This window comes from Astyanax mexicanus, chromosome 24 (assembly GCF_023375975.1).
Source record: "Astyanax mexicanus isolate ESR-SI-001 chromosome 24, AstMex3_surface, whole genome shotgun sequence".
In the NCBI taxonomy this organism is placed as follows: Eukaryota; Metazoa; Chordata; class Actinopteri; order Characiformes; family Acestrorhamphidae; genus Astyanax; species Astyanax mexicanus.
The window spans coordinates 15282970-15296085 of NC_064431.1; the positions used below are offsets into that span (position 1 = coordinate 15282970).

General features: G+C 37.9%; 1 protein-coding gene across 12 annotated transcripts in view; it reads left to right on the forward strand.

The window, feature by feature from the left end:
- Nucleotides 1-584: 584 nt before the first annotated feature.
- Nucleotides 585-13116, forward strand: part of znf740a (zinc finger protein 740a) — a 50030-nt gene continuing 37498 nt past the window's right edge. For 4 of the 12 annotated variants that reach the window (XM_049471462.1, XM_049471465.1, XM_049471472.1 and 1 more), the window contains exons 1-5: nucleotides 586-715; nucleotides 5277-5451; nucleotides 6220-6411; nucleotides 8093-8239; nucleotides 10933-11059. In XM_049471462.1, the coding sequence (XP_049327419.1) occupies nucleotides 5407-5451; nucleotides 6220-6411; nucleotides 8093-8239; nucleotides 10933-11059 (511 nt within the window). In that variant the 5' untranslated portion in view covers nucleotides 586-715; nucleotides 5277-5406. Of the gene's footprint in view, nucleotides 716-5276; nucleotides 5452-6219; nucleotides 6412-8092; nucleotides 8240-10932; nucleotides 11060-13116 lie in introns of all 12 variants that reach the window. The other 8 variants (XM_049471464.1, XM_049471463.1, XM_049471467.1 and 5 more) reach the window with 5 other exon arrangements.

The window sequence follows — 13116 nt, forward strand, 5'->3', positions numbered from 1 at the left end:
GCTAGGCTGAGTATTTATTAGTATTGTCGAGTATAGCAAGCTTGAGCATTTGTGAGTATTGATCAGTATTGTTGAGTATAGCAGGGCTGAGTATTTGCGGGTATCTTTTAGTATTTTGAATATAGCTGGGCTGAGTATTTATTAGTATTGTCGAGTATAGCAGGGCTGAGTATTTGTGAGTATTGTTTATTATTGTTGCATATAGCAGGGCTGAGTATTTGTGAGTATTGACTAATATTGTTGGTACAGCTGGGCTGAATATTTGAGAGTATTGATCAGTATTGTTGAGTATAGCTGGGCTAAGTATTTTTGAGTATTTATTAGTATTTTGAGCATAGGTGGGTGGAGTATTTGAGAGTATTGATTAGTATTGTTGGGTATAGCTGGGCTGAGTATTTGAGAATATTGATTAGTATTGTTGAGTATAGCTGGGCTGAGTATTTGAGAGTATTGATTAGTATTGTTGAGTATAGCTGGGCTGAGTATTTGAGAGTATTGATTAGTATTGTTGGGTATAACTGGGCTGAGTATTTGAGAGTATTGATTAGTATTGTTGAGTATAGCTGGGCTGAGTGTTGGTTGGCTGGGTCTGGTGCTGCTGCTCCGCTGCTGGCTCGGAACTCTTCCGCCGCTGTTTCCTGTGTTTGTAAACTGAGCTAGCCGATGTGGCCGCGGTGATAATACAGCAAGATCGGGCTGGGGTGCGGATTAAAAGGTAAAATTCACATTTTCTGCACATTGTAATGAATGCCTGCTTCTTTTTAAGCGCTTAAATGTAATTTCTGAGCGTGGAAATTATTCAGTGGGAGGCTGCGGCCGCTTTCCGTCGGGAGTGGAGCTTAGGGTGTTAGCATTAGCTAGTCAGCTAACGGCGGCTAGCGGGTTATTCAGCGCTGGATGCAGCGACTAGTAATAGCGTATTAAATACACAGAGCGTGGTGTCGTATTTCGGTTTTTTTGTAGTGAATTCAAGCTATTAAATGCGGTTCTGCGTTCTGCGTTTTTGCTCTAAAATGTGGGGCGTTGGACCGTGTTTTTGCGTAGGAGTTTTGCTAGCTTTCTGGCTAACAGTAGCCAATTAGCTTGGAGCTAACGTAACTAGCTAACTAACTAGCGTTTTTATTGTGTTTATAAGACCACAGGTCAGTATTACTTGTTTTTTTGAGCGCTATTACACGTAATAAACCAGAATACGCTGACATACGGACGTTTTAACGCGTTTAACATCTAATTTACATGATGCTCCCCAGCCTCTTGTTCGAATTTTCCGTTCCACCTTAAATGCTGCAGCACTTACATGCTGACTCCCCAGGAGCTCCAGAGGAGCCAGCATGCAACTGCTTCAGCATTTAAGGTGGACCGGAAAATTCGAACAACAGCCAACTCCAGCCTTATATTGCATGTAGGACTGTGCTATATGACCAAACAAACAATATCCCAATAACAATATGTTTCACTATATAGCAGTTTTCTGCAAATTTAGTGAATTTAGTTTCGCAAAACAGCCACCTGAAAGTCCTATTTCTTATTGCATGTTGAATAACAATCAAGAATAAATCAGGAATACATACATACATGTACAGTACATAATGTAACAACATTATGGCCTCCGCAGAGCATGTTTTTTTAAGAGCTAAATTTTAAGCGCTAGACATTTGCCTGTCCTCACATGATGTATATTGTTTTATCACACCTTCAATGCACATATTTAAAAAATCAGTTAACATCTGTTTTGGTTCTGTTTATGGTTATGCTGGCAATGTTCTGAGGTTGTAGATCTTGAAAAAGGCTTTAATTTGTCTTAAAGTTGCTTAATTTTAAGATGCTCCATCCATCCTACGGCCCAAAAGTCTTAAATATGGCGTTAGAGAACTCAATTTTTACACTTTTGCACTGGACCATATTTTAAGTGTACAAACAATTTTTTTTTTCATCCAAACTGATAAGAAAGGTCTCTAAAACGTATCTTATTTTGGTTTTGTGTGATTTTTCTCATTTTGTTATTGTGAAAGCACCCTTATTTATAACCCTTTATCACCCTTATTTTGTTTCTGGGTGATATTAAAGGTTTACAAAGTCTTACCCTGTAACATGGTTCTCTGTAACCTTTGGCTCTTATTTAAAGCACATTTACACATAAACTAGAATGCTCTATAGCTAGCACAAATGGCTGCATATTTACATAGCTTACATATTTACAGATATGTTACAGTAGTGTGAATAACACAGTAGTAATGTTGCTCCTTGGTTAGTTACTCCTTGGAGCAGTGCTTCTTGGCTGCACAATCTGCCAAATTACATTATCTGTTCATATAAACCCTCCAGCATTAGGTGTTGTGGTTTCTCTGATGGATTGAGCAACATTCAGTACCTTTGGGATAAGGCTGGACAATAATTTAATATTAGTATATATATTGCGATATAAAATGTTTCAATATTGTTTTTTTTTTGTATTTGATATTCTTGGCAGATTTTCAGCTTTTTTCAGCTTTCATGTAGTTCTTATCAAAATCAGATTTATGTCTGACATCGTATCGACCACAATTAAATAATATTTTGCTATTTAAATCTTAGCCATATCATCAAGCCCTACTTTGGGATGAGTTGAAGTGCAGTATTTAATCATTCAGCATCCCTACCTGACCTCACTGACCCTCTTGATTTGCTGTTGAGTTACAGTGGTGTAAGACCTTTCAATATTGGGCGGTTGGAGTGATGGAACTCCATTCAGATTTTTTTTTTTGATACATTAGAATGGTAGATGCTGTTTATTGTGGCTGGATGATATTTGAAGTAAATTATTCTCACAACAATGTTCCAGTATCTAGTATAAGGTCTTATGAGAAGAGTAGAGGATGGAAACTAACAAGAAAAGAAGGGCAAAGGGCAAACTCCCATTAATTACCATTTTTTTCCACAATTTTTCTGCTGATATTTTATAAACATTTGAAAATATAGCTTAAAGTATAGTATAAAGTAATAAGATATGTATTTGTACAGTGTACAGTAAAATGTGCAGATTGGTTGGTATGGCTCTACAGATGCTCACTTTTCAGTTCTGAGGCAGGATGCTCCTCCTGAACAGATGTCACTCATGTTATTTTTAGGTATCCACCAAATGAATCACATCAGCACCACCTCATATTAAATAATTCTCCCAATTTAAAACAAATTTACTAGATGTTGGTTATATTACAACCAATAAGCACATTTGCTCAATAATCTAGACTGCTGATTGGCTGTCTAAAGCACTTTCTTATTATGCTTTTTATTAACAGCCCTTCTTCATTAGTCTGCAGTGTGTTGTGGTCAGTAAAAACACCAACATCTCCAAGCCACACCAATTTCCATTGTCTCACTCATTTCTGCATTAACTAACATCTTAATTTCTTGCTTTTAAGCCACACCTACTCTTACCACCTCACACTCGTTACAGTTTAAAACTCCACTCACTCATCACCACACATTATTTGTAGCTTTAACACGCATCCACATCCAGCAACTTATTAATTTGCACTTTAAAATTTAAAGCACAAATGCCATCGGCTACCAGAGCCCTGAGAGAGCACAATTGGGTGGGTAAAAGGCACTCATACCACATCACTCCAAAGGGTGATGTCGATCAGCACAAGGAATCTGTGAGCTGATGTATCGGAACCGAGTCACTGCTCTTTCCTCTGAGTGTGCAGTGAAGCTCCTTGGCTATGCTGCATCAGCAAGAGTTCGAAAAGAGGTGGAGTCTGACCTCACATGTATCAGAGGATGCATGTGCTAGTCTACACTCTCCTGGTGTTGGGGCATCACTAGGGATAGGGGGAGTCCTAATGAGTGGGTTGGGTAATTGTCCGTGTAAATTGGGGAGAAAATGGGAAAAAAATAGAAAAAAAAGTATAAATATGCTAGATGTGGGTATGGTTTAAACTTCCAGCATCTAGTACCTTACACTACCGCACTCCCTTAAGAAAAACCCACTTAAGGAACCTCTCATTCGTTTCAATATTAAGCCACACCCTAATTCTCTGCATTAAGCCACACCCATGTCCAGCATCTTAAACTTATTTCTACATTCATTTGTGCTTTGTTACACCCACTTTCAGCACCTCCGTCCCTCCGCCACACTCATTCTGCATTAAGCCACACCCATATCTGACACCTTGCAGGGATTTCTACCCACTGATTTAACCCACACCCACATTGGGACATATTTATTTCTTCCTTAATGTAATTTCTGCTTTAAGCCACACCTATGTTCGGTACACTAATTGCATTTTTTTTTTATCAGGTCACACCCACTTTCAGCACCTTAGTCATTACTATGTTAAGCCACGCCCACATCCGTCAAATCATGTTTATTTCTGGAATAAGGCATGCCCAAATTTCTTGCATTGAGCCAGTTCTTTACACAGATTTGTGTTTTAAGCCACACCCACATCAAGTTCTTCACATAGATTTGTGTTTAAGCCACATCAGGCACCTCTTCAGTTCTTCTTTAACCTACTTTCTATTCTTTAAGCCACACCCATGTCCAGTACACTAATTTGCATACCAAGGCACACCCACTTTCAGCACACCAGTTATTGCTCCCTACACCATGCTAATATCCATCACCTCACACTCACTTTTAAATTAAAGCAACACACATCCATTTATTCCCATATATTTGTGTTTTAAGCCACACCCACATCAGACACCCCTTCATTTCTGCTTTGACATGATTTTCTCCTTTAAGCCATATCGACTTTCAGCACCCCAGTGATTATTGCCTTAAGCCACACCCACATTCTGCACCTCATTCATTTTGACTTTAAGCCACACCCACGTCTAGTTCCACATAGTGCTTTCTGCTGTCTTTTTCTTGATTTGTTAGTCCAGAAGAGCTGAATGCTCTGAATGCTATTAAAATATCTGAATATGATTAATTTTACTGCATTTGAAAAATATTTTTCTCAGTATAGCTGATCTGTGGGGCAGGGTTACATTTAATTTTCAGTTTACAGTTATGAAATGTTTCTTTGTGGCCAGATTAATATTAATAATGATATGTACAAATGTAGGTAGTACAATGGAAACCCTAGTAGCACATTAGAATTGCATTATTCTTTAAGATTGTAGTTTAGTATTTCCCACTTTAACTCTGCTGATGTTGGTCTTTGTGAAAATGCTGTTACATTACATTTGTGTTTTAATTCATTGTAAATGTTTTTTTATATGTGATTTAACAATATTCACCCCCCCACCTCCCACCTCTCTGTACCCCCCCCTTTCCCCTTCACAAGGACGTAAACGAGAGCCAGATGATAGGAATAGGTGTGGCCTATTGTCTATCGCACCATCCTGAGTGACATCTCTTCTAGCCACCTTGTCCCCGCCCCTTTCCCCACCCTCTCTCATCCGGTCTCTACGGTGATGTCACACATACCAAGCAGCTCGGTCCGTGACCATATGAAATGGGTCAGTCTCCTTCATGGGCTCGTCCCGTGTTCTTCATTCTGCTTATTTGATTGGTTCTGACAGTTCTGAGTACATATCTACATACATATCTAGGCTGCACTATATATATATATATATATATATATATATATACTCAAAGTATATATAGCATATTCTTATTCCTAATTACATACTGTTCATAATATTTTATTTAAAAACAAAATAAGTGTTGTTGATGCCTTGATTTAATACAAAAATTCACATCTTGGTAATGGCACAACTTAATGAAATACAAAATAAACACATACTAAATTGTTTCCATTTAAATACGTATTTCTTTTTAAATAACCGAAGTAAAAAACTGTAAAATAAAAAAATATGTTTAAATCTTAAGTAGTTTAATATTCCAACTCTGATATTTGTTCCTAAGTATTGACTTAGGGGGAGAACTAATTAATGGGAACACACACAGACACACACACACACACGCTCACAGACACAGTGTTTACAGAAATGAGCCCTCCTTTACTGTATCATCATTAAATATCAGTTTCATGTTATAGATAATGGTAAAGATATCTCCCAATTTTAGTTAATCAGCATTGTATAAATTTTCACTTTCATTAATAATGATGATTTATATATCGTGCAGCCCTACTATAAATAAAGAATAATTCGAGAAATTAAGCTACATTCTTGGCCTGTTAACAGAAGATCAGAAGAACATCTTCAGCATATCTTTTTTTCCTCTTAATTGAACTGAAATCTGTCTGTAATATCTCTCTCGAGGCGGGGCTGCTCGGTTGTGAAGCCGTACTTTCCAGCATGGCCCTGATGCAAGCCAGCTCCATGGCTGCCCCCAAGAAAATGATGACTCCTCTGGGTCCTGCCCCAGGCCACGCTTCGGGTCAGAGGGATTTGCAGGACCGCGGGCCGCAGGGACACATGGTCTTACCGACGGGGATGACCTGTCCGCCACTGGTTAGGAGAAACTGGGGAGAAGGGGACATGGCTCAACCAGAACAAGCTGCAGTTCTAATTAAACCTGATAATAGCAGTGCTGTTAAACACACAGCATCACTCCTGAATATAAATATAACTGTTAGAGATGGCACAGTAGACCACATTTAGTGGTTATGCAACATTTCTTCACAATTCTGATTGAGTCGTAGACTATATTTTGTTAAAGGCTGTTTAGTCCAAGACTAGGCTTAATTCTAGTCAAAAAAAATGCCCCTCTGCTAATATATATTGTATATATTGTACAATACAATGCAATACAATACAGTACAATATACAGCTCTGAAAAAAAAAATAAGAGACCACTTAAAAATTGAGTTTCTTTGATTTTACCAAATTGAAAACCTCTGGAATATAATCAAGAGGAAGATCACAAGCCATCAAGCCAAGCTGCACTGCTTGGATTTTTGCACCACGAGTGGCATAAAGTTATCCAAAAGCAGTGTGTAAGATTGGTGGAGGAAAACATGACAAGATGCATAAAAACTGTTTATAAAATCCAGGGTTATTGCATCAAATATAGATTTCTGAACTCTTAACTTCATGAAAATGAACTTGTTTTCTTTGCATTATTTGAGGTCTGCATCTTTTTTGTTATTTCAGCCAAATAAATGATTTAAATAACTATATTTATTTGGAATTTGGGAGAAGTGTTGTCCATAGTTTATAAAATAAAACAACAATGTTCATTTTACCCAAACATATACTTATAAATAGCAAAATCAGAGAAACTGATTTAGAAACTCCCTTACATTTTTCCAGAGCTGTATATACTAGAACGCAATACTATATATTATATTATTGATATACTGTACTATCCAGTCCCACCAGTAAAATTACATGTCACATTCTGTTTTTTTGTGGACTTTTATATCTAATGTTTATGATAGTAAAATAGTGGCAAATCTGAGCCATTTTTTACTGCAACACCTCTGCATGTATATCTCCACCATTTTAATTATATGTGACTTAAAAACAGGTTTTAGAGCCCAAATCTCTAATTCTCAGAACAGTACCAGTAAACAGGCAGTGTCAGGCATCAGGCAGTTTATTATGTTTCAATTATCTAACCTTAGTGAGCAAGTTAGTATGTCAGCTTTGTTTAAAAGCACAGGTATTGTTTTATTCACTTATTTATGTATTATTATTCTTTAAAAATGCCATGTATGGTGGTAGTATGGTATTATATGTTTAATATATTATTGGCATTAAATGATTTTACAATGACAGTAAGATTATACAGTAGTATATATGGCAGTCGTCATTATTATTACTGGACTAATATATTATCTTAACTATTATACTATAAATATTATATTCTAGGAAAAATAACCTAAAACATCAAGTGCATTTTACACCAATCATATATTTGCTGTAACAGATGCTTTAATATAAACATCCTATACATTTCGAATCAGTGCCATCTCTAATAGTGTCATATTTATTACACTAATATACTTATCATGATCTTTTGATTTTTTTGTAATCTTCTGAATTAATAATAATAAAAATCATTATAAATTAATTTATATAACTTGGGGCAGAGTGGGTGCTCTGATTTAAATATGATATGGTTGGCTCTTAGGGGTTTTTTAACAAGTGTTAACACATTTAGGAAATGTGTGTGTGTGTATGTGTGCAGCTTCTCCGGAAAGAAGGCGATTTCCATGCTCCCCGACTGCTGGATGAGAAGGATATGAGACCCAACGAGGACATGCAGCTGAAGAAAAAGAACAGGAAGTCGGGAACGCCCTGTAAAGTCAGGGAGCAGGAGGGGAAAGGAGGGAAGGTCAGTGTTTGAAGAGGGGGGAGGTGTGTGTGTGTGTGTGTGTGTGTGTGTGTGTGGGGGTGGGAGGGAGGGAGAGAGAGAGAGAGAGAGAGAGTGGGAGTGAGAGAGAATGCTGTGGTTGAATCTATTGATTGGCCTGTTCTGAGGCATGTGTGCTTGTTTACGTTTAAGATTTAAAGTAGCTTTGTTGTTATGATTGTAATGACAACACTGTTGCTGAAATGTTACCATTAAATATTGGAGCACTTTGTAGTTCTGTTTCTCTTCATACTTTAACATACTTTATTATTATCCTCCATTCACTGTGTTCTTTAATGATCAGGACCCCACAGAACCGCCACAGAGCAGATGTGCTGCTGTTATTTGGGTGGTGGATCATTCTCAGCACTGCAGTGACAGTGTTTAAAAACTCCAGCAACACTGCTGTATCTGTATCTGTATCCACTTGTGCACACAGCACAGCACAACACACACTAACACCTCATACATCATGTCACACCATGGTGGTGGTGTATGAGGTGTTAGTGTGTGTTGTGCTGTGTTTACAAGTGGATCAGATACAGATACAGCAGTGCTGCTGGGGTTTTTAAACACTGTGTTTAATCACTTACTGCCTCCACTGTATTAGATACTCCTACCAATATCTAGAGCTGTACCACCAAAGTTGTAAAGTCATTAGTTCATCAGTTCCCACATGACTATGCCCATAAGAAGCTGTTGCTGGACTTTTCTATGGTGTTTAAAAACTCCAGCAGCACTGCTGTATCTGATTCAATCATACCAGCAGCACAAACACACATGAACACCTCATACACCACCACTATGCCCGTTTTACTCACTGCAGTGCTGAGATTCACCCACCACCCAAATAACAATAGCTGTAGTATCTTTATTTTTTGTTGCTTTTCAGTTCTGTAAGTTTTTTTATAGTTTGAGATTAGTTGTTTAAATCGAATAATCTTTAAAAAAAAGTTTGGAAGCTCCCTGGATTCCATACAGAATTTTAAAGCAGCTCTCAGAGACTGCTCGGCACTGTGTGGGTTGGGGCTGCGAGACTCCCTGCACATTTTTGTTTGTGTGGGGGGCTGTGGTGGGGGAGGCTGTGTTCGGGAGGAGGCGGTGGCGGCGGTGGGGGAGGTGGTGGTTAGTGTGTTGGTGTGGAGGAGGGGTGGGGGGTGGTGTTCTCTGAAAAGAAAGGCAGAGGGGAGGGGTTAGCTGCACAATAACAGTTATTGTATCTGGTAAAAGAGAGACGACAGTATGGTGGTTAGCTATAGTCGGAGATAGTTAATCATATTCTCTAATGTTAATCTAACTTTTAAAGACATTGTTGTGCAGACTTTTATTTTTAAAGGCTGTGATTTCATGACAGGAAGATTTATATGTGGTTTTAACTGTGTACAAGTAAACAGTGGAGTAAGATTATGGTTCTCCAGGACCAGGGCACACTATAAAGCAACGTAACACTACATAGCATTACATTACGTACAGTGTGTTTAGACGCAAAGCAAATAACAGTTGATTAGTGGTTGATTACATTACATATTTAAAATGTACAGCTCTGGAAAAAAATAAGAGACCACTTCAGTTTCTGAATTAGTTTCTCTGATTTTGCTATTTATATGTATATGTTTAAATAAAATAAACAATGTTGTTTTATTCTATAAAATTCGGACAACATTTCCCCCAAATTCCAAAAAATATTGTCATTTAAAGCATTTATTTGCAGAAAATGAGAAATGGCTGTAATGATGAAAAAAGATTTAGAGCTTTCAGACCTCAAATTAAGCAAAGTAAAAAAGTTATTCATATTCATAAAGTTTTAAGAGATCACAAATCAATATTTGGTGAAATAACCCTGGTTTTAATCACAGTATTCATGCATCTTGGCATGTTCTCCTCCACCAGTCTTACACACTGCTTTTGGATAACTTTATGCCACTCCTAGTGCAAAAAGTCAAGCAGTTCAGCTTGGTTTGATGGCTTGTGATCATCCATCTTCCTCTTGATTATATTTCAGAGGTTTTTTTTTCTATTTGGTAAAATGAATGAAACTCATTTTTAAGTGTTCTTTTATTATTTTTTTTCCAGAGCTGTATTTTTATTGTATTTATTTTACAGAATGCTTTGCGCAGCGGTCAGACTCTGCCATCATTAATGTGAGATCTTGGTGAAAAATGAATGCAGCACTGGACTGAAATATATCTTGTGACTTTGCAGAAGCTTATCAAAACAATGCCACAGCGAATTGGTACACAGTGAATAGCCCTATTTAAGTAATGATCTAATCTATATTATGACAAGAACTACTTAACTAAGTAAAAAAAAAGAAGACTTTAATAAATGAAGATCAGTAAATCTGAAAAATCTTAAGAACTTTAAAAGTATCCTCAAGTGCAGCCAAAATGATGAAACTGGCACTAAACAGACTGACCCAGAAAAGACCAAGAGTTACCACTGTTCTACAGGATTAGTTCATCAGAGTTACGAGCTTCAGAAACCGCAAGTTCACAGCACCTCAGATAAATGTACTCTGATTTGTTTAATAGGTTTAATTTTATTACATGATTTCTTATGTGTTTCTTCATAGTCTGGATGATTTAAAAAAATCATTTTCACTGTAATTTTTTTTTTTTAATGAAATTAATTTCCTGCTTGAAGCAATATGACAAACCCCTTTGGTTGTTTCTCAGTCTGTTGTGGTGGATGAGAATGGGAACTGTCCACTGTCCAAAGTGCAGAAGAACTTCATCTGTGATCACTGCTACGGGGCCTTCAGAAGTGGCTATCACCTGAAACGACACATTCTAATTCATACAGGTACGCCTTCCACATTCAGCACATTCAGCTAGCTCAGTCTGAGACTATTTCTGTCTCGGTACTTTAGTGTGCTTTAACCCCTTAATAATTTACAGTGTATTACGTTCTATTAATATATGCTATTTAATTACTCATTATGTAATTATTACATACATCATGTATTATTCAATAACATTACATTACATTACATGACATTTGGCAGACGCTTTTGTCCAAAGCGACTTACAATAGTGAAGTACAAAGTAATAGAAGTTAAAGGTAAAAACATCTTTAGATAGGGCCTAAAGGAGGTCGAAGGGAAACAATAGGGTAGAGGAGTGAAAGAGGGGAAGAAGGAAATGAGGTTAGAAGTAGTTAGTTTGTTAGAGGCGTTAGGACAGTAAGTGCTCTTTGAAGAGCTCTGTCGTCAGGAGTTTATTAAAGATAGAGAGAGATTCTCCTGATCTGGTAGTGGAAGGTAGTTAGTTAGAGGTGTTAGGAGAGTAAGTACTCTTTGAAGAACTCTGTCTTCAGGAGTTTCTTGAAGATAGTGAAAGATTCTCCTGATCTGGTAGTAGAAGGTAGTTAGTTAGAGGTGTTAGGAGAGTAAGTGCTCTTTAAAGAGGTCTGTCTTCAGGAGTTTATTAAAGATAGCGAGAGATTCTCCTGATCTGGTAGTGGAAGGTAGTTTGTTCCACCATTGAGGAACTCTGTATGAGAACAGTCTGGATTGCTTTGTGTGAATGTTTGTTTGGTAAAGCGAGGCGAGGTTCATTGGAGGAGCGCAGCGGCAGTGTAAGCCTTCAGGAGTGAGTGCAGGTAGGAAGGAGCCTGTTCTGTCATCACCTTGTAGGCGATTGTAAGAGTTTTGAATTTGATGCGACCATCAACTGGTAGCCAATGGAGCTCAATGAGCAGCGGGGTGACATGTGCCCGTTTTGGTTGGTTGAAGACCAGACGTGCTGCTGCGTTCTGGGTCATTTGGAGTGGTTTTACTACACAGGCCGGGAGGCCAGTTAGCAGGGCATTGCAGTAGTCGAGGCGTGAGATGACGACTGCTTGTACCAGGAGTTGGGTGGCCTGTTGCGTCAGAAACGGTCTAATTTTCCTGATGTTATAAAGCGCGAAGCGGCAGGATCGAGCAACTGAGGCCACATGGTGCGTGAAGGAGAGCTGGTCGTCAACCATAACACCCAGGTTCCTAGCAACCTTTGTCGGTGTGAGAGAGAGAGAGTCGATACTTATAGAGAAGTTGTGTTGAAAAGATGTTTTGCTGGTATAACCAGAAGTTCAGTCTTTGAGAGATTTAATTGAAGGTGATGCTCCTTCATCCATGAGGGTATGTCTGAGAGACACTGCGATATCCGTGCAGAGATTGAGTGAACTTCAGGTGAGAATGACAGGTATAGCTGGGTGTCATCACCCAGGTCATCACCCATCACTACAGGTACTTCTGTGCTAACTGATTAGGTTAAATGTCCAATTTATTTGCCACTTACAATTAGACCACACTTTGACTCCCATAATTCACTTGGTTTACCACAAGCACACTGGCTGGTGTTTATTTGAATGAGTTACTGAAACCTCAGTAACTAAGTTTACTTCCAATATTACTTGTTCTACCAGCTGAACATCTGTGCTATTGTAATACATTCAAAAGGTGTTGAGAGTGTGTTTATCAATGTTTATCTGATGTTCTATTTGTAGAATCTGTTTGTAATTGAGTCCAGTCATTTGTTATTTACATTTTTATTTAATAGTAGATTACAATGTCTGCTCAAAAGCAGCGAGTAAATAAAGGTGGAGCTTTAGCGAAAGGTCACATGAGGGCTGGAATGTGAAAGAGATTGAATGAATGATCAAAGGAATAATACAAGCTCTCATTTACATGGCTATTGGATCAAAGCTAGCCTTAAACAGTTCATCAGGTCTGTACTTGAACGCTTATAAGATGGCATTTAACTTCAAAATTGCTTTCACACACAGTTCACACGCAGTTTGAATAGAAACTAATCAGACCATTAAACATTAAACAACGTCTTAACAACAATGTTCTCTTAAAATGAAATTGTTGAATT